The sequence below is a fragment of the Purpureocillium takamizusanense genome, chromosome 2 (assembly GCF_022605165.1).
Source record: "Purpureocillium takamizusanense chromosome 2, complete sequence".
Classification (NCBI taxonomy): domain Eukaryota; kingdom Fungi; phylum Ascomycota; class Sordariomycetes; order Hypocreales; family Ophiocordycipitaceae; genus Purpureocillium; species Purpureocillium takamizusanense.
The window spans coordinates 1,342,448-1,367,809 of NC_063069.1; the positions used below are offsets into that span (position 1 = coordinate 1,342,448).

Below are 25,362 nucleotides of genomic sequence, written 5' to 3' on the forward strand. Positions count from 1 at the left end.
AGGGCATGTATGTATATTATATGAGTCGGTCCCTGGTGGTCAGAAGCACACCTCACCTCACTCGACCTCGGGTTTCCCCATCGTTTTGTGGATATTCTTTCTTCTGCTCCCCCGGGCGCCCATTCCTTGTGAATCACGACATCCCACGCCCGCCAGCCCTACCGAGCTTCAAGGGCATCGCAATGCTCGTCTGTCTGATTGTGGCACACTGAGGTTAGCGACTCACGTTACCGCAGCGGCCGGCATATACCCCGTCGAGACAGAGGGTTCGTCGTCTACCTAGCTCTCCTTCCGAAACCGCGACAACCCAACTGGGCTGTTCGAAGCTGGCAACCAGCTCGGCCACGGACGACCATGAACCTTTCAATGCCGGGGCTTCTGCTCCTGGTAGGCGGCAGTATCGTTTACTGGGTCTGCCATTACGCCCTGTCCTTGCGACACAACATAGCGGAGGCCAAACGAAGCGGCCTGCCCTATGTCGTCGTTCGTAAGCTCGCCTCCCACCCCCTTCTCTCTCCCCAAGAGCACTCACGGAAGCTTCCACTTGCCCCGTCTGTTGGGCGGCCCTCTCCACTCAGGCGCAACGATTCTTTGCTGACAAGACCCTCGACAGCTTGCAGCCCAATCACACACCTTTGGCGCATCTCGTTCCCCCTGTGTTCGCGCCTCCTGAAGCTCCTTCCCAAGAGCTGGTGGGAGGACTGGTTCGAGTACGAAACCCTCCGCGCCAGTCGAGCGCCCGTCCGAGTCTCGTCGCAGAAGCTAATGAGAGCGTCACGGCAGCGTCATGATCCCCGATAACATCTACTGGTCGGGCTGGAAGCTCTTTGAGCGGTACGGCGAGGCCTTCCTCGTCGTGTCCCCTGGGTTTCGGGTCCTGTACGTGGCCAACGCCGAGATGATCACGCAAATCTTCGCCAAACGGGAGCAGTTCCCCAAGTGGGTCGCGCGTTACCACATCCTCCGCCTGTTTGGCGAGAACCTCATCACCGCCGAGGGCCAGACGTGGCGGCTGCACCGCCGGGTCATAGCTGCCTCCTTCAGCGAGCGCAACGCCGCTCTCGTCTTCCGCGAGGCCATCGTCCAGGCGCAGGGCATGGTCCGCGGCTGGATCGGCCCGTCTGAAACCCGCAGCGAGGTCCTGCGCACCGTTGAGCGCGACGCCCTGCGCATGGCGCTCCACATCATTGGCTATGTCGGGTTCGGGTTGCGGCTCCTGTGGCCGGGGCAGACGCTGCCGGCCAACATGGACCCCAAGTACAGCAAGTACTCGTCGCTCGAGGCAGCTGAAGGGTACGAAATGAGCTTTGTCGACACCATGCGGAGCGTCATGGACAACATACTATTGATACCGCTGGCCCCGAAGTGGCTTCTGAGAGCCTGGCCTTCCGAGCGAACTACGGAAGCTCTTGTCGCGTACGAAAACTATACCAAGTACATGGAGGAGATGATGGAAGACAAGCTGGACGATGCGCGGCGAGGCATACCGCCAGAGGGCATGGACCTCATGGGCTCCCTCGTGCGGTGCGCTTACGAAGCCGATGCAGCCAAGGACGACAAGACGGGCAAGGCGGCGAGTCTGCCGGTGCTGACGCGGGAAGAGATCATTGGCAACGCCTTCATCATGTTCGCGGCTGGGCATGAGACGTCTGGCGGCAATATACATGTTCTCATGATGCTGCTGGCGACGAACCCGTCAGCGCAGCGTCATCTCCAAAGGGGCATTGACCAAGTGCTTGGCGACTCGGACCCGAGCACTTGGGATTATGATACCAAGGTCAGCGCCATGATGGGGAGCATGATTGGGGCGTGCCTGTACGAGACGCTGCGCATCGTGCCCCCGGCCGTCGAGATCCCAAAGGAGGTTTCGCCCCTTGGGGACCAGCCCGTCACCATGGACGGGCGAGAATACTTGCTGACCGAGGGCACGGGCATCGCCATCGTCACGTCGGGGGTGCACCTTAACCCGCGGTACTGGCCGCATGCCGACAGCAAGATCTGCGAGGGCGGCAACGACCTGCGCGACTTCCGGCCGGAGCGGTGGTTCCCCAACAAGTCGGGGCTCGGGGCTCGGGGCGTCGAGGACACGTCGGGGCCCGAATCGGCGGCGCAGTACGGGGGCCACGGTGAGGTCGACAGCAGCGCGCAGATGTTCCGGCCCGCCAAGGGCTCCTACATACCCTTCAGCGACGGGTCACGGTCGTGTATGGGGCGGCGGACGGCTCAGGCGCAGATCACTGCAATGCTAGCCGTCGTCTTCCGCGAATACAGCGTAGAGCTGGCCGTCGACGAGTGGGCGAGCGATGCCGAGGTGCAGGCCATGAGTAGGGACGAGCGGGCGAGCGTATACCGTCAGGCGCAGGACAAGAGCAGGCAGACCATGATGAAGATGTATAGTGTGGTTACGCTTGGCCTGCATAGCACGTACCACGTGCCGCTGAGGCTGGTCAAAAGGGGCCACGAGAACTTTGTCGACTGGATGGACGGGTAAAGGGCAGTTTGTCGTGTCGGATGGACGGGAGGGACTGTAAAAAAGGCACACATACATGCGCTCGGTGCCTTGGTACGTATCCTACACGCATACTCGTAGTAGTCGAGGTCGTACCAAGATGCGGGCAGCCATCATCGTCTCAGAGCCCTTGCTTATTCGAGCCGCCTTTTGACACAGTCTGCTCTCTGGCATGTGTCTGTCGCCTCACCTATGAAGTCCTCGCGCATACGTACCACTCGGAGAGGAGAGGTTGCAGTGGCGTCTGGCCGGCGAGAGCCCGCGCGTGCGTGTCTTGCGCTCGCACTGCTTCGCAGCATCGACGAGAAAGGAAGGCCTGCTGGTGGAGCAGAGGCGGGAGCACGCATAGTAACTGGACACAAGCCAGGCCAGGCAGGCCAACGCGCGCCGTGTGGCGGGTTGTCGTCGTCGTCGTCGCTGTCGTCGCCAGACCAGACCCGTCGGCCGTTCGCGTCGATGGAGCCAATCATCAATCCGGCGGGCACGCGTTTGCGTTGGATGGCACTCGCACATCGCATCGAGTTAGTCTGGCTCAGAGAGAGATGAGACTTGGTGAAGAGGGAGGGATCCACCTCCAGAGCGAACGGACAGACGTGAGGGTGAGTGAGTGGAGGGCGACAAAAACCATGTTGCCGGGGCGGCCATGGCGAACATGCCGGCGCTAGATTTTGTACGCTCTGCTCTGTCCTGTCCTGTCCTGTCCTGTCCTGTCCTGCCCTGCCCAGTCGTGTCGTGTCATATCATGTCATGTCAGCCTTGCCCTGCCAGCTTATTGTTGATGGCAAGAGAGGCTTGAGAGGCTCCTTCTTCTCTGGCCGCCCTGCCCCACCGCTGCTTGGGGGGTCCTGGGCTTGGGGGTTTGGGTGCCAGTCGAAGAAGGAGCTCCCAGCTCCCGTCCGTCCCAGCCACTCGCTTTTTCCGGTCGGCAGCTGCCCAAAAAAAAATGGGCACGGGGCAGGACCACGGCCACTCGCCGAGGATGGCATGGCATGGCAGCAAGAACTCAGCCAGCAGCCACAGCAAGAACAGCCGACTACTCCACTCCACCCGCCTCCACTAGCCACAGCGGGCGGTACGGTAAGTACATTCGCAGCACCTGCACGCGTTGCAGCAGTCATTACAGGTAGTTAGCTAGCTGCAGCAGTACCTAGTAGCAAGCAGAAGCAGCGCCCGTCCTGCTCCTCCACGCCTTCACCCGCCCGCCCACACCACCGCGCGCTCCCTCTCTCGCGAGTCCCGTCCCGCACGCCGCCTGCCTGCTCAAGCTCTCTCTCTCCCTCTCTCTCTCCCCCCGCCAGCCACCCCCAGATCAAAACATAAACAAGACACTTCCCACATCCCACCACCACCACCGCTACCACCCCCCCCCCGTTCACCCGCCAGCCAACCTTGCTGTTTGCGTGCTCCCAATATCATCATCGTTTGGCATCTCGCGATACGTCTCTGTAAAAGGGAACAAACCATCGAGAACGCCCCCTCTCAAGGAGCGCACAAGTGTTTTTTTGCCGTCTGCAACCCCTCAGTGGCCTGCAGTCGAAGCTCCATTATTATTGTCCACCGGCTTGAAGCGCATCCTCACTCACCCGCCGCCATGTCCGCCACGTCGACAAACAGTTGGCTCAAGGCCCAGCGCAAGAGCGACCTCGTCGAGCTCGCCGATAATGTCGGCCTGAAGAAGTATGTGCCTTTTTCAATTTTGTACAAGTCTTTTGCACGTCTTTGCCGTCGTGATGGAGTTGCGCTGCGTCGTCGCCGTTTTCCAACGTCCTTGGCGGCGCATCGACGTTTCGATGCGCGTCACCGTCGCGTAATGCAACGCTCGTTGCTCAACACGCCAACAACCCCAAGCTGTGCGCCAAAGCAGACTGCACGACTACGCGTCGCAAGACGAACGATCCGATCCAGGCGCATGGATCCGTTCTTCATGCTCGCCACGCTGCACCGGCACCTGCATGGTGCGCCTCATGGTGGCGCGCGCGCAAAACAACAAACGTCAACAACACCAACCGCTCAGCTCTGCTGTCGGTTGATGCTCGCGGCTCGCGCGCGCAACCTTGGCCATGCGCCGCAACGTACCATCGCTGACTCACTGCATCTAGCTACGAGAGCCTCAAGAAGAGCGATCTTGAATCCGCCCTCGACGAGTTCATCGCCGAGCACACTACGCGCTTCTCCAACCGTCCTGACCTGCAGGGCTACTTTAACTCGCGCTCCAAGGCGCTTGGCTCCCCCGTCAAGAAGGAACGCGAGTCTTTCAAGGATGAGGCCGAAAAGGCGCTCAAGGTTGCCAAGCGACGAGTCACCAAGGTTGCCGAGGAACTGACGTCCGAGTAAGAGTCGCGTCTTCCCGACTGTTGTCACCTTCACTAACATGGCCCTCTCGCCGCAGCGACGACCGCCGCTCCGCTTCCTCCTCTGCCGTGGCTCGCACTCCTGCGCGCAGCCTGTCCCAGGTCGCCGCGCGCATTCCCCTGCCCGCGACCCCCGCCGACGTTGCCAACGCCGTCGACAGATCTACTGTCGCCATGCGCAAGCGCGTCTCCTCCATCTACCAGGAGAGCGGCATCACCGAGGCGTCGCAAGCCACGCGCGAGACTCTTAGCACCGTTACCAGCGTACTGTTCTGCGTCTCGGCCTTTGAGCTGTATTTCATCCGACCCGAGGTCCTCGCCAACCGTTATGCCTTTACCGTGCCCGCTGTCGGCCTGCTGGGCACCCCGGATTACCCCGTCTACCTGCCCGACATGTTCCTGCTCCTGACCGCGAGCTTCTGGTCCCCGGCCTTGACCTGGGCTTTCACTAGCGTCGTTCTGCCCAGCCTTTTTGGCTACTTCTTCAACTTGAGCGCTACGAGCAACCCCGGCCCGCGAACCCGCTCCAAGGCGCACCAGCCCGAGAACGTCGTCGACCCCCTGACGTTCAGCATTGTCAAGGCGCTCGTGTCGTACGTCGTGTACGGCCAGGGCGTCACCTTTGGCGGCCTTCTCAACGACACGTCGATTGAGCGCCTCAACTCAGCCGTGTACGGCGGGTACAAGGGCGTTCTGGTCGGCACTGCCGTCACCGGCATCGTCAGTATCTACGACGCGGTGCTAAGAAAGTAAGCGGCAGCCAGGTTTGGGGCGACATCTTGCTGGTCTCTAGCCGCTTTCGCGGTGTCATCCCACAGGAGACCATGAGACCGTGTCGCGAGGCCGCCTCTACATCCACATAGCTTCGTCCGACAACAGTTATCGAAGTTTCGCGCTCTTCTTAGGCTACGACGAACCGGACAGGCGCCATTCATGCACGGAAGCTGGTATGTTTTTCTCTTCTTGGGGACACGCGCCTTGTTCTCGCGTGGCCCAGGTGGCGTTGATGGCGTTGATGGCGTCGCGGCGTGGCTTCGATACCAATCTTTGTCTTCGCTTGGATGGCCTTGATGCCTTTGCCAGTCTGCCTTGTCATTCTCGACGGCGCGACTTGCGGCGATGCTGCCCCATCGGGCATTGCTTTTTCCTCAAAGTCGAACCTCGATCGGATGAGATGCCAATGGACTAATTGGCGTTGGGTATTGTACATGACACTTTTGCACGCACCACGCACCCTTTACCATCTGCCTCCTGTTCCGAGTTGCACTTTCATGTTTGTACTTGGCTTGTGACCGCAAGTGTAGTGTTGTTTTTAGTTTCTGTGCTTTGCGCGGAAGATGATAACTTATGGTTTTGGCTTAGTGGGGCTATCGTTATTGGGACTATCTGGGGTTGGCGGCGGGTTGCTGCGTTTCAAAAGACGCTTGGGGTCGGGGTTGGGCAATATCTCGTAGAGGGCGGAGTCGGCTAGCAAAGGGGGCATGCGGACACGGCGGTGAGTGAACGATTGGAATATATGCTCTTTACTGTTCGAAGCCTCCGTGGCTCATGTTACATTTCGTCGTTGAACCTCGTGACTCGAATTCCTCCCATGGATTTTGTCCGCTCGTGCGACTTTCTCATGATGGATCTCCAGTCGAGAACGCCCGCCTAGCACGGCGCAAGCGGACTCTTCACGCAGCTTCGGTCCCGTCGCTTCTTCCCTAGTGCCATTGTCAGATATACAAGGAGTTGCCGCGCGGCTGCCATGTCTCAATACCACGCGCCCAACAAAGGGGCTTAACAGCTACTCGTAACATAGTTGACCGGCATGTCCCACAAGCCGCTCCTCCCCTCCTCTCTTCACGCCTTCTAATAGTAATAATAACCGCGCTTCATCTTTGATGACAACACGCTGACGCGCCGAACCGTCCAGCCATGTCAACACACGATAACTCGGGGCGTCATTACCACGCACGTCTTGAGCGGCCGGGAACACCGCCCTCGCGGCTGCCGGCTGGGGCGCGGTCGAGATGATGATGGATGCTTGGCGTGGGGAGAAGTCGAGGGAGAGGCCCTGCCGGCGAAGACACCAAATGAAACATATATATATGTGTGTGTATGTGTGTGTGCGTGTGTGTACATATATCAAGCATCAGCTGCAGCGAGGACGACAGCTGGCGATGGCAACGCGGATGACAGCATGAGGCCCAAAGTTGGGGGAAGAGGGGGTTGCAAGCGCACGCTTCAAACTGGGCACACGACTTTGCGGGCTTCGTTTCGTATCGCCAGGGTGAGGGTTGAGCAGCAGCTCCCAAGACACAACTTTAGTTGGGGAGAGTCACGGGGGACCAGGCATGTGATGTAAGACGTACATTCAACAGCCTCTGGACTGCACTTGCATGCTCGCTTGTGACCACTGGTGATGCTGTTCTCACAGCTCGCTCACGACCACAACGTAGCAATATTCTCCGCTCCGATGCCGAGTTCCCCTGGCCACCCCCCCCCCCCCCCCCTTTCCCCCTCTCAACACTGTACGTCCCCCAGTCTCCCCTCAGCTCTTGTAAAGGCCCGCCTGGATCCGTTCGTAATCAACGTGCAACCTGCACGTTTCGCGTACCGTGTGTACGGTCGCTCTCCTCCAGCAAAGCCCGTGTCTGCTCTATGTAGCCGAGAAGAGCCTGGGCGTTTGGTGGGTCGTGGTAACGAACCACTTCCGCGAAAGAGACGCCCGAACCCTGGTGTAGTAAACTGGTGATTAAGTATTCCGCGGGTGTGGGAAGAACATTGAACTCCATCCGAAAACGCCAGGTGTCGATAGCCGAGCTTGGCGTCCTGTCCCGTGCGACGGGCAGCCAGAAAAATAATGGTTCCTCTTGCTTTGAACACTCATTCCACAGTTCATCATCATCGTTTGCGATATCCTCCTCGTCAGGCTTTTTGTGCTGAATATCCAGCGGACACAATGCACCATGCTCAAGCCAAATCTCCAGCATTTCCCACAACCGGGTCTCGGGACTCCATTCCATAATTAGCTCGGCCAGGATCCTGGATATTGCGAGCGGCCAAAGCCAGACCTCTCCGTGAGATTCTAGTGATAGGCTAAAGTCGTACGCGTCTAACAAGTTCGACCCGATGGCCCCGATGAACGCAGCCCTCCGAGTTTTCCGCCTCGCCCATGCGCACTCATCTCTCTCTCTGTATTTGTAATGTTTGAACACTCGGAGGTCATAGGGACTGCCCGCAGCTACGAGCAGTCGGAGAGTGAAATTGTGAGCGTGGGACGATTCGCAATGCTCGAGGTAGAGACATAGCCCAATCAAGCCGAGGTACAGCTGCATCTTGTCCTTTTTGAATTGAAGATCCGTCTCCAGCTTCCACTGTACGTATTCGAACAAGCCGTGATAACATACCTAGTGGGAGAGGCTTCACCGTTAGCCGGCAAAATTGCCGTGTCGAAACCAATACTCTGTTGGGTTTGGACCTTACATCTATCATGAACGTCGAGGAGCGAGGATATGAAATGGGTTGTGTAACCGACAAGCCTTGCGCTCTTTCAAATCCACCTCCCCTGTTACTTTTCACTTCCATGTCTAGAGATTCAGGGAGTAGCTGCTGGTCGCCCGGTTGGGTTGTCGATGATTTTATTGGCACTTCCGACTTTTCAGAATCGGACGGAGCTGAGAAGAAATCCGTCCTGCCTCTTTGATCTGCCTCGGATAATGCCATGCTGAGCGAATCCAACAACGGAAACAGTTGACTTGATTCAGGAACCCGCCGCAGGCGCAGCAAGGAAGTTATCCAATGCAGTAGCATCGTTCGCGTGCTGCAATCCCCTCCGCAATTGCGGAAGTGTCTGTATTCCGCAGAGTAGACATGCGTAATTGCCACGTCCACCATGGCTTGAGTGATGTCGGCGTCATTGAAGCCGACCTCAGATGCGTGGATGGGCATGAATTTCCTGAGGAAGTCTGGGATCGACCGGTGAGAAAACGCGACGCTGAGCATGCGCAAAGGACGTTGATCTGAGCCCAGCTCCAACATTGTTTCAGACACATCTAACAAACCCCTGCACCAGATTCTGACCTTGTCTGCCGCTCGATCTGCCGCAGCCTCGTACTCTTGTCGCGTCACCCATTTCTGCCATGGTCGTGCATTGAATGCGCCGCTCTCTCTTGGAAACTCGTCTAGCACTTTTGCGATTCCGTAGGCTGGAAGCTTGATCTCATCGTACTCATACTCCTCGAGATTGTAGAGCATATTATCGAAAGTATTTTGATGAATAGCCTGCTCCTTATCATCAAGTGAGCCTTCCTTGCTAAGATGGCAGCCCGTAAAGCGGAGAGCCATCGACAGAACGAAGTAGGCGCCGTGCTTGTAATGGTTCTCGATTGACTTCAGTAAATCTTCAATCAATCCTTCGAGCTCCTTGGGAGTTGTCTGTATAATGTTCTCTAAGGATTCAAGGGAGGCAATATTGGAAGAAAGCTCAATCTCGATCTTTTTGATCAGGAGGACCACCCAGAGGAAGACGCCCTGGGCATCCTTTACGATGGAGTCAAGCAGATACCTAGCAGCATATTCATTGCCCGTTTTGAGGGCTAAAAAATGCTCATCGGCACCGAGCGTGTTCTCGACTAGGGTCGAAATGTCATTCTTTGTGAGGTCCTGCAGGCGGATCCGCTGAGTGGACGGGAATGTGCTCATGATAGGGTACTCCTCTCTGCTCGATACGCAGAGCTTCATGAAGGTTGTGCCTTCGGGGCCTTCTGTCCACGCCTTTATGTCCCTAGCGAGATCTTTGAGGTTCTTCTCTTGCTCGTCGAGCTCGTCTAGGCCGTCAATGAAGAAACACACGCGGAACGTCTGGCGCAGGTACCCATCGGTGCGCAGCTTATCAAATGCATCGCGTATATCCCGGGACCTGATCGTAATATGACTTGCCTCCGGAATGAACCAGGTCTCGTTGTCGCCCCAGAGCCGCGGAAATAACGCCTTTGTCACGCGCGCGTCCTTGACTGATATATCGTACAGCAAGGCGCGGAGCAGACCCCGGAAAGTTTTTTGGTCCACGGAGCCGTACTTCCAGAAGAAGAATTGGGAAAAGATAAGCTCCTTGCTTGCTGACGCGGCCCATTGCTCGAGGTAAGTTCGCACAGCGGGTTCGCCGACTAGAAACTTCATGAGCGTGGATTTCCCCGAGCCCGGCTTCCCGGCGATATGGAACACGCCAGATCCTTCCGTCAACCATTTGACAAAGCCGACATCGCGAATTTGGTCCCCGGTACGGACGCTCGATGTTGCTGCATCATGGGAGCCGCGACTCTGAGTCGATCCATTGGGATTACTATCCTCAGAGGACTTTCTGTCATCCGGTGGATTTATGATCCAATCGAAAGTCTCCGAGTGACGTTCTCTGATACTGTCCTCGCGATCGTACACGGCCCTGGGCTTGAGGACTTTCAGGATAGCGGCATGGCGCATCGAGACCTGAGCTTCCTGGAACGCCTTGGACAGCCCTTGCAAGCTCGCCAGGAGATCTTTCTCTATCGAAAGATCATTTCCGATGGATGACAGTATCTTCATCATCTCGGACTGCTGCAAACCATGTTTGCATAATTGCCCCTTGAGTGTGCGTAGCTCGGCCCTGGCTGACGTTAGCCCCCCCAAACTTTGGGTGACTTCAGGCGACGTACTCGCTCGCTGCTGTTATGGATAAATGCAATGTCTTCATCTTCGACTGCATCTCTGATAGCAGCCTGTCAAGCTCAGACTTTGTCTCTCCATGTCGAAAAAGGGCTTTAGAGACAGCCCATATCCTCGGACCGCGGTCGTCAACTCGGCACTCGCGAATGATTTCCTCAATCCTTCCGGCCATGTCTTTGCAATCACTTGCAATATCGGCGAAAAGCCCACGCTGATGAGATTCTGAGGAAACCTTGCGTCGCTCGCTGTCCAGTTTGTTCACGAGTTGGCCCAGCTGAGCAGCGCTTCGCCGGACGCGCTCCATATGGCCCGTGAGCCCGCGTGGCGCATCGTACAGCTCCTTCAGTTGTTTCGCCGTCTTGATGGCCGCATCTACAGTCGTAACGATGTTGCAGAAGAGAGAGAATGCCGTGAGCGGGTCCATTTTGCCTTTGCTCTTTGGGCCAAGTTGCGATCAACGTCGATGGATGGATGGATGATAATGATGTCTGGTCTAAGGGAGAGGAGAGCATACAACTCCGTGCAAGTTCCCACCAGACTGGCAGCGCCTCGACGATCATTTCACTTATTACTCGCCCACCTGGCCCCCAAGCAGACGGCTCACTGTCAGGTGCCACAGGCTCTCCCATCAGTCTCGTGCTACGCATCCTTGAACCCTCGACCAAACAGTTGGCAGTTCCTCGATCCCTTCGACAGGGGCAGATTCGTGTTCCGGTCTGGACGCCAACTGCACGGACCGATCCGAGAGCCTGTGGGGAGACGGGACGGGAACGGCAGGCGGAAAGAGCCCCGATTGACCGCCAACTACTTGTCGAGGCCGTCATGGTGCCGCCAGAGAGGCTGAAGCTGCGCCGCTGCAAGTTCCAGGCCGCCCCCAAGTTCTCCGTGCCGTGGAACGCACGAATCATTCCCCCCTTCACGCCCAGCCACGGCGTCAAAGTCCCTGCTGAAAAGCTGCTGTTGGTCGAAAAGTGCATATATGTCAATTTCACCGAAAAAATCATGCCGTGTAACGAACGGTTTGATGAAAAGGAAGCATCATTTTGGTGCTCTCTTTTGCTCCAGCTATGCACACCACCGCCCCTAAAATCTAAAGTCGAAAGACCCAACCCTTTTGAGTCGGAGTCAGTCTAGTACTCGCTTTAGGTAGGCACCCGGGGTTGCGACGGTGAAGGTTGCGCGGAGTCACATGAACCAAGGTCTGGAACTGTGCTAATTATGAACGGAGATGCACGTCTTGATGAAGATACACACTGCGGCTGCAATCATTGCAGCTGCGTGAATTCATGCTGAAAGAGGTGTAAGCACAACAGGAGACCGTCCATCATGCATAAATCGGTGTAGCGGATTAGGCAGGGATCATCTTCTGATAGATGGGCTCGCGGACCCGGAGACCGTAGTCTTCCCCGAGGCAAAACCACAAGACATAATGGCGCATGGCAAAGTGATACACAAATACGTTCAGTTACCTCATCGTCAATGCCATGTCTCCTTCACACGTAGGTCTTCGATGCCATACTCTGAGGAGATTACTTAGGATTAACTAATGGAAATTTTATTCGAGTACCTCAAATAGCTGCTCGCCACGAGTCCAAGCAGGCCACCTGGGCTTGGGCAGTGACCGGTCTGCGTGCCGCACGGCCGCCAGCTTGCAGATGCAACGACATCTTCAGAGAGTAACAGAGACCAGCCACATGCTCGCCGCAAATGTGTAACACACCCTGTCTCAATCCGATGGTCGCTCATGCTTGATCGGGTGGAGAAGCATGCTGCGCAAGCAGAGCCGTCCGCTGCTCCCCTCACGGCTCTCTTCCTCCGCACCTCCACGAAGTGTGCCTTGCCCTCCCCTACCACCATTATGGCCGCGGCCGTCCAGCTGTGCGTAGCCCAGCCATCGTCTCCAAAGCAGACCAGAAAATTCGCTATGATAGTAGTAGCTTGCGCCTTTGTGGATGTGCTCGTTACCCATACCGTATGGGGAGTGAGTCCCGGATGTCGAGTTGTGCTCGCCGCCATTGAAGGCCGCGGAGATGGACGACCCAAGAGGTTGCCATGCGCGGTCAAGGTATATCGGATGCGGGGCGTAGACGGCCTTGAGGCCGTGGTGAAGCGCCACAGTAGCAGGGAACATCTCCGAAAACATGGTATGGCGGTAACGCCAAACTTCCTCATGCATTGACAGCAGCAGTCGCCGGCTGAGGCGCGATGCCGTCACGATGCTACACCTTCGCGGCAGCGATGAGGAATCCAATTTGCCGTATCCCGTTGCGTCATTGGCAAAAACCCAACCGGAACGTTCGACATCGAATATCGGGTTTAACGTGATTAGATCTGCCCCTTCACCCACGCCGCACTGCGCTCGGTCTTGGCCGCGGGAGCACGAGTCGGGCAGCATCGAGGATCCCCACTGTTCGCTTCTCAAGGGTCGCCGCCCGTCAAACCTGACCGGGCCAAGTATTGGCTCCCTTTCGGGGTTTTCCGACTCTAGGCGTACCTGTTGTGTGAAGTTGTCCCACGATCGATGGAAGTCTGGAACATAGTAGCGCTCATTGCGCTCCCATAAAAGCTCACGCGGCTGGTCGTCAGCCCAGCGCCCGATTCTGTCAAGAAGTTCGTAATAGCTTCCCATGACCCGTATGTCCATCTCCCAGTTCCAAAAGTACTCATATTCGGGATTTTGCGTTGCGAAGACTTGCAGCGCCAAGTGCGCACTCCGATAGACGCCATGTACACCAGTGTTGCTTGGATTTTCCATGGGCTCGTCAAAATTGCCAGGGTAGAATAGCTTCATCTGCGTTTCGCTCCAGAATGTGACCATGCTGTGGAATTCGCTGGGGATCTCGCTGTCCAGGAGTTGCTGTGCGGTGATGTCGTCGGCCCAAATGGGCAAGCCCTCGTCGCGAACGTGGAGCAAGAGGTGAACTGTATACTCTCCTCCTGACTTGAGAGAAAGTTCCGTGACCATGGCACGAAAGTTAAGTATTGCCGTTTCGGTCCACTTGAAGCCCTGGTAGCAGCGGACGACCACAGCAATGCGACCCTTCTTGCCCGCGCGATCTTCTCGTGACCAAGGTAGTTCCTCAGTATCCTCATCAACCTCGAGCAGTCTGTGGCGATTACGCTCGGAACACCTCTTCTGTGCTTTGCCCCAGTCGACATAGTTATAATTAATCTGCCCCGTCTCCTCCCAGATCGTGTCGCTTCCGCTGCTCTCCGTCTCGATGCCTACACCAGTTCCACCCCGTAAATTCCCGTAACCGAGTCCATAGGGGCCATAACGCCCAAACCGGTCAAAGCAAACATCATCCCTGATCCCAAAAATATTATACGAGCCGATGGCGGGGTCTGGCATGTGCTGTGGCAAGCCGTCGTAGGCATATATATCGGGCGGAGACACGCGGTTCTCATCATCGAGGTAGCAAGGTTTGGCGCCACCTGTGTGTTGATATGGCCTGTATGGCCGCGGCTTGGGTACGTCGGCGTTGATAGAGGGCCTTGGAAATGGGGCATACGCGGTCTTGTTCGGGTATTCGGGAATGTGCTTCGACTTATGGACCAGTGCTTTGAGCCCATGAAAATATCCATCGAGGCTGAAATCAACATTAGCAGCCTGAAAAATTGAAATTGGAACGGATGACTGACTGCTTGAAAAGGAGCCAGGGCATATCTTGCACGGCCTGCTCGAATTCCTTTAGGTCGTTCTCATCATTGGTGCTTTCCTGCTCCTCGTAATTCGTTTCTTGGTCCTCCCCGTCTTTATCGCTCAGAGCATCGTCGTTCTTCCCGTCTTCCTGGCTCTGGCTATGAGGCTCGTCACTACCGGGCGTCACCACTACAGTAGTACGTCCGGCATCTGGGTGACTTGGAGAGATCTTGTGTTTGCCGTATTCGGCAACGGCATCTGGTACCGAAATGTCGGAGGCATTGAGGAGAGCAACGGAGACGAGAGCCAAGCTTAAAATGGTCCAAATGAAGACTCGCCGATAGAGACAGTTGCCTAGTAATGAGCTGGCTCCTGGGCGACGAGAGGCGGGTTTCTCTGAACAGGGTAAAAGAGGTTCGCTTTTTATATGCTCAGAGTTGCGAGAGCTCGAGCGACTAAACAACGTAACGGCGCGCTCCATGCCTGTAGGAGTGCATCAAAAGGTGTTGTGAGTCACGCGAGAGCGGCGGAGGCTACCGAGTCGCTGCTCTATCTACCAGGGACTGGTTTCTGAGTGAATGTAAGAGTTGAAGTCAGTGATTCGGTCGAGAATGGCAGGCGCATGGAAGACTGTATAAATAGCGGTGGAACATACTTCTGTCCGGCTCGTTCAGATAGTAACAAGGACGCAGACTTCAGCGTCGAAGAGGATTCAAACAGGCTGAGATGCACCTACAGTTGGCACATCGAAAAGATCGGGACTGTCGTCACCCTCGAAGCTCGGTAAAGTATAGGGACCTATTCAGGCGCAGAGTAGAGACTGGTCGGAGGAAAGGAGAAACTGGCCCCCTCGGAATCTGAGGCATGTAGAGAAGTAGTCAAGAGAGTGGCCGGCCTCCCCGAAGGAGTCCTAGCGAGGTCTCACGCCGCGTGAGGTTGAGGCCGTGTCTTGATGCGGCGCCCACGTGCTCGTGGAGGTGAAGGAGGACGAGGCGAAACAGGCGCTAAAGGGTCGAACTAGGAAGCAGAGGTTGCTGACGGGGTGCACCGGCACAAGGGCGATTCTAGGATTACAAAACGGAACGACTCAAGGTGTTGCAAGTGTCGAAAGGGTGGTAGCAAGAGGAAGGTGACAAGATGGAAGCAAGGATGCGAGCCCTGGCGTGGCGTGACTCGGGTCTTCCAGTCGATGAGCTGGAGTACGAAGTCACTTTGAAGACCTGATGGCCAGGGCAAGGTACGAAATTTCTCGGCAGTACTTGCCTATATCCGCAAAGTAAGCGGACGTGAAGCAGAGCGGTCAATGATGGGGGGAGGAAGGAGCCCAGGAAGGAGGAAGGAGCGAGGGTGTTTGTTTCGTGTCGCACGACGGGCCAGTTGCGGCGAGGCGAGGCAGAAGCAAGCTGAGAACATCAAGGACGACGGTCGGCTTTGGTTTGCTTCGCTCGCACGGCCTTTGTCGCCTTGCCTTTCTTACTAAATAGCCACGCGTGCATTCTCGCCCCGATACGGCGGTGATCGCCTCGCGCATCATCACGCACGACGGGCACGGGGCGTGTGGGCTCGACGACCCGTCGTCGCTCCCTTTCTCTCATCTTTTCATTCTCGCAAACAAGGTCGAACGATCCGCTTGACGGAAATAGAACCGAATCCCAGTCACAGCACCAGCCCCTGTGCAACTCAACCCCGGACGTATCGTACCGTCACCGCTGTGTCGCCTTTGTTGCGCCTCCGTCGACGCAGCTCCAACGTCTTGTCGTACCGCGTCGTCGACACCCCATCCCCAGTCGATCAACAAGGATCAAACTCCCTGGTCTAGCGCATCAATAAAGTCAACAGCCGCCAGCCGCCGCTCCCGCTGGTGTATCCACACTCAAGGCCAGGGGCAGCCGCTTGGTAACGTTAGGAGTAGCAGTCGGGTACGTGCAGACGTGGAGAGCCGGAAGCCGCGTGGCAAGGCAAGGAACGACGACAGCCAGTCACCAGTCAGACATGCCTCATCACTCGCTCCAGTTCGTTACGGGCAAATCGCCGCTGCATTCCAGTCTCCGACGAATATTCTCACGCCGGGCCCACGTCAGTGTATGACATCCAACCCTGTGGTGCTGGCCCCAACCCAACAGTGGGCCTCCACACACCGGGTCGCGCCATCTGTTACAACTTACAAGGGCAAGAGGCGAAACCATTCCGCTCGCACTTGGTCGACTCATCAAGCTGCAACTCCTAAGGGGCGCCCTCAGCAGGGAATCCCTCACTCGCCAACATACGCGGCAAAGCAGGTCGGGAAACTTCAATGACGATCAAACCGAGGCCACCACCCCTTGACGACTCTTCTCACGAACCAGATGAACCGACTGCTGAAGCGACACGGACGGGCAAATGCTCCGAAAGCGAAACAGGATCCAGTGATCCATCAAATACGGAAAAGTAGTTGATCTGCACGTCGTCGGAACTACTGCAATGCGACGACTGTTTCGGCACAAACTTTATCATATTGCTCCTGCCTGTTTTGCCCGTCTCGCACAGTCAGAAGACCGGTAATCATGCTTGGCAGAGCGTCTCCAGCTTGTCGTGATGCTGCTGACTTATTCCCGATGAAAGAATATCTTCAGGTACATGTATTGTCGCCAATGGACACGGTAGCACTCGGCCTCTCCTCAGCTAGCCAGCCACAAGAGACTCTCTCAAGTGAGGGCCGCGAGGTTGAGCCCTCAAAGAGATGCACACAATGATTCACGGAGGTGCGGCGATCGGATTCCAACCTCTCATTCTATTGGCATGCAACTTGGCCATGCGCCTAACTAAGACATGGCAATTGTCTTCGGCACACCTCCACAACTGGAGCTTCAATCCAGATGTTACTTTCCCTGGTACACATCCTGCTCATCTGCCATCAAGCCATGCATCCGCATTTCTTAGCGCCGAGGAAATCGCGATGCAGGGTAAAGCAGAATACCTTCAAGCAGCGAGTTGACCTGGTTGGCCACTCTGGTTACAAGCTCTTCTCAGGCGGTGCTCCCGGCTTGCGACGACTGGCTCTCACCTGGGCCGCCTCCTCATTCCCAGCAACACACATGTCCGTATCCGTCTCTTCTTTCTCCTTGTCAGACACTGCTGCTACGTCGCCGACGCCTGTCATCGGCGATGCACTCCGGGTCAGCTGGCTTTTCCGCATTCTTTGCCGCGCCATCTTCGTGTCGGTTGCCTTCCTCCACGATTCCCCCCAGCGAATTGCAGCCATGACCCCGACGGTTGAGGCAACTAGGAAAAGGGCAGAGATGGTCTGAAACCAGCCTACGCCGACGCCCTCGATGGCGGGGAGAACCACAGCTGTACCCAGACAGCCGGCCAAGTACCGCACAAAGTAGTTGGCGGCAGTTACCTCGGCTCCCTGGCCCGGCATGACATCGAGGCAGTATGTGTTGAGCGAAGGAAAACAGAAGAGCTGTCCGACGCCCTGGAGAAAGAGCACAATGACGGGTAGAGGGATGCCCCCGACGGCCTTGTCTACCGCCCAGCCATATATGAGGATACACGCAGGCATCAAGATGCCCATGAACGGTACCGCAGATCGCAGCCTGTCCTCAGGAACACGCACTCCATTGCGCTTCTTGATCCACACACGCACGGTTCTGTCTGCCCACCGCCCTCCCACGAAGGTACCTAGGATGTACCCGCATCCCGGAGCCAGATAAAACAGACCCGAGAGCAGAGGCGATTCAAGGTGGAATCGCGGGTTCAACACGTAGCGGATGGGCGTCAGCAAGCTGTACATGTTCCACACCAGCGAGGAGCTGCCACAGGCCACGAGCACCTGGTTCCAGTACCGGAATAGCCTCAGTGGTCTGATGGGGTTAATCATGCTCAGCAACGCCTTCATCCTATCCGGCGCCGAGTAGCCTTCTAGGTCGGCGTACTTCCTATGGTGGATCGTCTCCGGAACTAGAAAGAAGACTCCGAGCACTGCTGTTCCCGAGAGGGCCGTCTGCAGCCAAAAGATGGATCTCCATGATGCATACGTTACGATGATACCACCAATGAATGGTCCGAATGCCGGCCCGACGAGCGTTCCCGACAAAAACCATCCAACGGCGGTACCACGCTCAGTTGGACGATAGATGTCTCTGTGTCCTCATGGTCAGTCCGGGGGAGCCGCAGTCTTTGCAGGCCAAAAGGTGCTTACCCAAGACAAGCCGCGCCAAGAAGAATGAAGGAGGTCCCCTCGAAAGCGGAAGCGGCACGAAAGACGAAAAAGGAGGCCAGGTTCGGGGCCAGGGCTGTGGCCAAGCTGAGGAAGAAGAAGAGCACAGCTGTCAGCATCAAAACGGGCCGGCGGCCGAAAACCTCGCTCATGGGTCCCCAGACAACGGGGGATATGCCCATGAAGACCATGTAGCCGGCGTTGCTGACGTTGATGATGGAGCCGGTAGTGTGGTACTCGGCGGCCACTTCGGGGGTAGCGGCCAGAATGCTGGTGCTGGACATGGGCGAGAGGAAGGCGCAGAAGGAGCAGACGGCGACAATGATGCTTTTGCGGTGTGCACCAAGGCGGTCGTACATCTCGTTTGCCTCGTCGGTGTCGGGAGCTGGGCCATCGGCATTGTGGTGGAAGGGGTCTGGTCCAGACACGTGTGACGCTGACCGATAGGCTTCAACACCGGGTGCTTGGTGAAAAGGCTCGATTTTGTCCCCGTCATGGCCGTCGTCCTCAGTGTACGATGTTGGTGGACGGTTGGCAGGCACCGCCTCGGCGTCGTTCGGTTTCGTGGCCATGGCCGGCGCAGAATACTCTCGGACGGCTGCCCATGCAAAGGCAAATTGCGGAAGACGACGCCGTGCTGAGTTGCGGTATTCTCAAAAGGGGTCAAATATGAAGTGGACAAAGATCCGGAACGATCTGCCCAACCTCATTGGAGCGCTGTCTGCAGTTGGGCTTCTTGGGGGTTGCCGTCTAAACACAGGAGAGCCTGGGTTGGACTGGGCAAATACACAACGAGCATGTCGAACAGAAGAGGATGATTCCGGCGTCACTTTGGCAGAGTCCCCTTCTGCAACGGCCCGGACCACGTCGTCCCGATGGCCGATCCAAGCACTTGGCCCCTCTCGTCTGCAACTAACTTGGGAAGGACGAAGTAGGCCGGCCTGGGGGGTCTCCTCTCCTCCGGACCAACGAACGGGTCGGGCAATCGTTTCTTGGGCCTCCTTGGCACGATCGGCCCGGCCTGCCCCATCTTTTCCCTCTTGCTCCTCCCGGCCGATGTGCGCTCCGGCGCTCGCTCGCACCCACATATCGCAGGCGCCGCATTGGGCCGCGGGCTGTCAATGCCGACTTGAAGGTTGCGACGTGACTCTTTGGGTCGAGCGACAACGGCGCGCCTTGGACGCATGCCGGGCCATGTTTTTGACTGTTAGCTTGCGTGGTTTTCCTGCTCCGGTGCCCCGTCCGGAGCAAGAAGAAGGAATACTGGGACATGCATAGTGTCAACGCCCGGTTACTCGACGCGAGACGCCGAACCTCGTCAGCTACCGTGTACGCCGGACTACGGCCGGGTTCGGTCGATGTCCGGGCGATACCCGCGGCGCGTTACGAAGTACGCACGCATGTAAGGTATGTACTGCGTAGTAACTTTAGTGCCGTCCAGCCTGAGCATGTCGATCGAGACACATGCCGAGGTTCGGCTCTGCTGCTAAAAGTCAGCTGGGCCACTACCCTATGCAGCGAGGCGGATCTACCAACGTTAGTACGCCGACGAACTTTGTAGCGATGATTCAACTTGGGCCTCGATTACACGCCGCATATCGTCCCTTGTGGTGCCAACGAGGTCGACCAGCTTGGAGTCGGAAACAGTTCAGTAGACATTTGGGGCGGCGGCTGCTGCTGTGTTGCGTTGCGGCGCGGATGCATGGTTGCTCGTTGGCTCTGCGTCTGGCTCGCTCCCGCGAGTAAGGTCGCATTGCCGCCCACGACGAAGACTGACCAGTGTCAGGGCGGGCTGAGTTCTAGTGACTAAGTTCATCAAGCAGCCCAACGGAAACCAGCACCGGTAAGAACGCATTGGGAAGGCGTCGCTGCACCCATGGGGTTTTTAACAAACTTCGTACCAAGAACATGGGTATGCCGCCGATAGTCGGAGGTGAGGCCTCGCGCGCCCCATGTATTCCGCGGAGTCTCCGTTACGCCGTCCACGCCATCCATACAGGTTATCACTTTAATATCGCAAGCCAGGTGAAGGAGATGGACAAAAACCATAACAACGTCGGGCACACCGCCAGCGTTGAGGTCACGGGTATTACGTTGCGCATGTATTCGCGGCTTCAAGTGCAGCAACGGGCATGGGTGAAATTCTATATCCTACTCCGTACAGTGACAGCGCTTGCTCATCATCAGACTGCCAAAGCTAGCCGTCTCATCCAACAGTCATGCCCATGAACGCCAATTCATGCCCCTTTCCAGGATAAACGCCAACACCATGCTCCCCAAAGCGCGCAAGCCGGAGCTGCTTCAACGCGCAAACAGACAGCCCCTGAATCCGTGGTGTCCTACCCCGGCCTCGTCCAAGTCGCCAATAACAATCCAGTCATCAACCCCAACCGTAAAACGAAGCCCTCTCAGCCCGCCAGAAGCTTCTGTACGCGCTCGTGAATAACCCGATCGACAGGCTGGCCGTTCCTCTGCACCACCACGTTCTCCCGCCCCCCAATGGTAACTACGCGCAACCACTCGGGTGCCACCTCGCTGGCAATGAGCCGCACGCAGGCGGTGCCCTCCTCCCGCGAGACGGGCACGCGGAGCGAGTCCTTGAGCTTCTCCAGAATGGCGGCCATGGTGAAGGCCTGCCGGGGCAGCGACAGCGGGTTCGAGAGGCTGAGCATGGAGATGGTGGCGGCCACGTCGGCGACGCGGTTGAGCGCGGCCCGGCGCTGCAGCTCGGGGCCCGACGGCGGCGCGGCCTCGTTGGTCTTGGCCGCCTGCTTGAGGCGGAGGCGGTCCAGCAGGCTCATCTTGGGGCCGTTTGCGTTGGTGGTCGCCGAGCTGCTCGCTGCGGCCTGCTGCTGCTTGGCCTCTCTCTCCTGCTGCTTGGCGAGGATGCCGCCGCGCAGGTCCGCCAGCGCTCGGTGGCCTTTGCTGAGCATCGGGTTGACTCTCGCCGAGGCGCCCATATCGGCGATGGCCGCCTGCGGTAGTTCGGCGAGGGAGAGACTCGCCAGCGGCACGTCCACGTCGGCCATGTCGTCGACGGCACGCTCGGCGCAGAGGGCGCGCAGGTTGGCCTCGAACAGCCGGTTGAGGCGGTCCTCGTTGATTGCTAGGCCATTGTGACCGGGGGCGAGCTCCACGCAGACCCTGCCCCTGCCATAGTCGGACACGATGAACGGGGAGCACGTCGTGGGGGCTGTAGATGTCGTAGTTGTGGCGGGACTCGCATGCGACTGTATGGCGATGCACCGGCGGATGTCTTCGACGGTGACCTGCCTCTTGCCCCAGGTGCGGGCAATCTGGGGAGAGATGGTGCGAAGGTCGACGGGCGCGTTGCTGCCGCTGTGGGCGATCTGAAGGGTGACCGTCTTGAGAAAGACCTTGTTCAGGCTGACCAGGTCCGCGAGATGAGGTGGCAAGGGTGTCGCCTGCTTGTCCTCGCTCTTGGCCTTGTTGACTCGCTTGCTGTATGCGACGTCGATCTTGGTCTGTACCGTCTTCTCCTGCCGCCGCGTCGTCGCGAGGATGGTCGTCTCGCTGGGACGGTGTGCGGTCTGCGCCCTCGAAGGTGCCGCCTTGGCGACGCGCTTGCCCTTGACGACCGTGGGCTTGACCGGGGCGCGGCGGGCGTCGGGGTCTTCGGTACGTCGACAGGCACGCTTGCGCGGCGTGGGTGCCTCCTCGTCGTCGCTGCTGCTCGGCGGGAACGACACGGTGCGTCGCGTCAGGCTGGGCTCCTGCTCCTGCTCCAGCTCCTCAAAGGACGCGGCCTTTCTCTTGCGGCTGCTGGCAGGGACCGGGGCCTCGACTTGGGCCTTCTTCAGCGACGGGTCGGGAGCGACCTGGGACTTGGAGACGCGCGTGAAGGAGCTGATGGGTGGGGAGACCGGGGCTGCCGCCGCGGCGTGCCGTCTCTTGGCGGGTCGAGGCATGGTGCGCTCGCGATTCCCAGGCACAAAATGGCAGGTGAGCTCTCGTGGATGCCCTGATCGGACTCGGTGCGGGCGGGGAAGCAGCGAGTCGTCGCTGCGGTCGACGGACGGGCAACGCCTCCCTCGCGAAGCCAAGCCCTCGGCCGACGTGCAAACTAGCTCGGAGCCGTTGTAGCGAGTCGGAAAGCTCTGCTCAGAGGCGTAGCAGGAGCGTTTGATGCGAGGCGCGGTGTGGTGTCAAAGGGAAAGAAGCAACGATGTCAAGAGTTTCAAGTTGCGCAGGGGGACCGGAAAAAAAAAAGGGAAGTCGTCGCCGCCGGCGTTTGTCTTGGGGGGAGCGTTGAACGTGCAGGAGGAACCAGGCAGAGAGTTGCTCTGGTGCTACAACTGTACAAGGAGGTGACGGATGGAATGGAGTCGAGCAGTTGCTCGAGACAACGGGTGGGCGGCTAGTCGAAATGGGCTGGCTTGCGCGGGGCGGCGCGCAGGAGGTTGGACAGGGGGGAGGAGCTTGACGCGTTGGGGACGCGTTTTTTGGGAGGCGAGCCCGTTTTTGGTGGGCGCCTCCACGCGTGGTGTTCGCGTAAAGTGGGCTCCTTTTTTTGGGGGGGGGGGGCCATCCAGTCCGCCAGGCACTGTCGACTCATAGCCGCCCAGCGGACAGATTCAGTGATTGATTTACAGGGCAGCATCTCCGCGTGCAGTTCCATGTACAGTGCACGTGCAGTACGTAGCACCCCCTTGGACAAGATGGAGGCCACCGAGCTTTTGTGCCGACTCTGCGTGCCGGAGGCAGCTCTTCGTGCATCGCGAGACGTTGTCGTGGACTGAGAGCTCTCACGAGGCACGGCACGCGACTTATCGCGCTCGCGCACACGACAGGACACAGGCTGCTCCCGGTGCCTGCATGAGGAGGAGGAAGAGAGGATCTTGAATGTGTGGCGTGTACGAGCCACATCGTACATTGTGCGAAGGAGGAAGACACACACACAGACACTATCAGTAAGTACTTGTAGATACACTGCACACTTCCATCGCCGTCCATCCGCAACCGCCCCCCCGCACGTACACACACACACACAGAGCGCAGGCGAGATTGCCGAGCGACAAACGATCAAGGAACAAAGCACCGCCGCTGTGCGTGTCCGTCCTTCCGCGTCTGTGTTGCCCTCCTCCCACCCCCCACGAGATGACGGCGGCACCGCGCAACGACGAGCGGTAAGCAGGAACGGCAACGCCAAATTAACTGTGCAGCCCATCAAAGCACCAGCAGCAGCCAGCACCAGCAGCAGCCAGCAGCAACTGGAGCCGATGGTGGTGTAGCGCAGCCCTTCCGCGCACACACGCAAACACAAGGCAAGCCACTTACACGTGGCAGCGCCGTTTTGACGAACCTCAACCGCTTGCCCCGCGTCTGTCCGTCCATCCATCCGCCCGTCCTTGTACAGTTAGAACCTTAGGTACTAGTAACTAAGGTAAGTTACTTGATATGCTATGTAGTACTGACTTACTACGTATCTGAACACTGTTATTACTTTTCTCAACCCCGCCTTCGCCATTACACGGCCCTCCAACGCCCTAGCACAAGACTCAGCCCCCCAAGGTGGTGTAGTAGAATAAACGCATGCGAACGAAACAGTCAGTTTCGACACGTCCGTCCCAAAGAAAAGAACCCCCCCCTTTCCTTGTGCTCTGGCAGCCAACGGGTTTTTGGCTTCGACTCAAGGGAAACCGGCAGGCTCCCGCCTTCCCGCCCTCCTCCACCACCTCCCTTCCCTCGCCAGGCCACCCCCGTCGTCGAGCACGGCTTATACCAGTCTTACGGATACTACTACCACTACTGCTACACATCTTTCTTCGCACCAAACACTGAGATGCATGCACGCTCCTCGTAATAAGAAGAAGTAGACCCCAAAGTCGCCCGTCGAGCTGCACTAAAAGAGTGTTGCATCGCTGCAGGACCTGACTAAGAGAACAATCGGAGCAGGGGTGATGAAGAAAACCACCAAGCACGTAGCTGAGCCTTCTTTTTTCTCTCTTCCCTTTCTTACTTTCATGATGCCGTAGCGTGAAAAGACTGAGGGCAAAAACAAGATCTACAACAACCACCTCCAAACGGACAAGGTCCCGGCTGCCATGCACGATACACCGCTCTTTGTCTTTCCCAATCGCCAGCCCTGTTTGGTCGCCACCCCGCCTCTTCCGTCTTTGTCTTCCTCCTCCTCCTCCTCCTTCTTCCTCTTCTTAACCCCCAAACCTGTCCTCCTCCTCCTCATCCGTGATCGTCGCCGTTGTACTCTGCTCTCTTCCGCCCCTCCCTACTGCCGCGTGCAGGCGGGAGTAGAGCTACCCGCTGCAGCTACGATGCATCGCCCGCCTGTCCAGCCCCCGCCTCAGAACCCCTAGCGGGATGATGCGCAACAAGGGACGCGGACAATGTAACATGCACGCATGCAGGCACGGACACAGCGATAAAGCATGAGATCCAAGGGGAGGGGGGCCGACGAAAAGCGTAATGGTATATGGGGGCAGCACAAAGTCCCGGCTGGCTGACCGGCCGGCCGGCCTGCCGCCGGGCCAGCTCAAGGCCCCGCACCACGTCCACCTCACCACACACACACCCTTCTTCATTCATTCAAGCTACATACGTGTGTATAGTACGTACCTTACGTGCTGTACTATCCGTATTTGGTACCCTGGCTCTCTCTCCCGCCCGGCTCTGCTACGTACGTACCTTGAGTTTCCATGTATATGCCGTGCCACTTGGACGGGGTGGGCGTGCTGCTGCTGCTGCTCGTCATCAGCTTCTAATGTTCTGCCGCGTGTGCAACCTCGCTTTACATGCATGCTAACCACCTACCTTACAGTTCGTACATGCCTCTTTGACGTACTTTTATATTCCCATCTACTGCTACTATAGGTAGCACCTCGCGCACGGCTCCAAGTGCTGCCCGATATGACGGTACGAAGCACGTACTTGCGACTCTCTCCCCCCTCCCCCCTCTCCCCTCCCCTTGCACTCATGCCTGCCCATCGACGACCCG

The 25,362-nt window shown here is 57.7% G+C and overlaps 6 protein-coding genes across 6 annotated transcripts; 2 read left to right on the top strand and 4 right to left on the bottom strand.

Moving 5' to 3' along the window:
- Positions 1-354: 354 nt before the first annotated feature.
- JDV02_002224 (uncharacterized protein) lies at positions 355-2,636 on the top strand (the record flags this gene model as incomplete). Its single annotated transcript, XM_047983229.1, has 3 exons — positions 355-487; positions 614-710; positions 784-2,636. The coding sequence occupies 3 exons, from the start codon at positions 355-357 to the stop codon at positions 2,489-2,491; spliced, it is 1,938 nt and encodes a 645-aa protein (XP_047839199.1). The 3' UTR covers positions 2,492-2,636.
- A 1,158-nt stretch (positions 2,637-3,794) lies between these two features.
- On the top strand, positions 3,795-6,396 carry JDV02_002225 (uncharacterized protein). The gene is made up of 3 exons (XM_047983230.1): positions 3,795-4,186; positions 4,609-4,839; positions 4,899-6,396. Exons 1-3 carry the CDS (start codon positions 4,101-4,103, stop codon positions 5,611-5,613), a joined length of 1,032 nt encoding a protein of 343 aa, XP_047839200.1. The 5' UTR covers positions 3,795-4,100; the 3' UTR covers positions 5,614-6,396.
- Positions 6,397-8,773: 2,377 nt separating this feature from the next.
- Positions 8,774-10,969, bottom strand: JDV02_002226 (uncharacterized protein; the record flags this gene model as incomplete). Its single annotated transcript, XM_047983231.1, has 3 exons — positions 8,774-8,800; positions 8,926-10,486; positions 10,536-10,969. 3 exons carry the CDS (start codon positions 10,967-10,969, stop codon positions 8,774-8,776), a joined length of 2,022 nt encoding a protein of 673 aa, XP_047839201.1.
- Positions 10,970-12,108: 1,139 nt separating this feature from the next.
- Positions 12,109-15,342, bottom strand: JDV02_002227 (uncharacterized protein). The gene is made up of 3 exons (XM_047983232.1): positions 14,844-15,342; positions 14,188-14,758; positions 12,109-14,135 (listed from the first exon to the last, which is right to left on the bottom strand). Exons 2-3 carry the CDS (start codon positions 14,667-14,669, stop codon positions 12,272-12,274), a joined length of 2,346 nt encoding a protein of 781 aa, XP_047839202.1. The 5' UTR covers positions 14,670-14,758; positions 14,844-15,342; the 3' UTR covers positions 12,109-12,271.
- Positions 15,343-17,015: 1,673 nt separating this feature from the next.
- On the bottom strand, positions 17,016-20,175 carry JDV02_002228 (uncharacterized protein). The gene is made up of 3 exons (XM_047983233.1): positions 19,922-20,175; positions 18,372-19,869; positions 17,016-18,312 (listed from the first exon to the last, which is right to left on the bottom strand). The coding sequence occupies exons 2-3, from the start codon at positions 18,959-18,961 to the stop codon at positions 17,181-17,183; spliced, it is 1,722 nt and encodes a 573-aa protein (XP_047839203.1). The 5' UTR covers positions 18,962-19,869; positions 19,922-20,175; the 3' UTR covers positions 17,016-17,180.
- A 321-nt stretch (positions 20,176-20,496) lies between these two features.
- On the bottom strand, positions 20,497-22,759 carry JDV02_002229 (uncharacterized protein). Its single transcript, XM_047983234.1, has one exon. It carries the CDS (start codon positions 22,316-22,318, stop codon positions 20,798-20,800), a length of 1,521 nt encoding a protein of 506 aa, XP_047839204.1. The 5' UTR covers positions 22,319-22,759; the 3' UTR covers positions 20,497-20,797.
- Between the last annotated feature and the right edge of the window lie 2,603 nt (positions 22,760-25,362).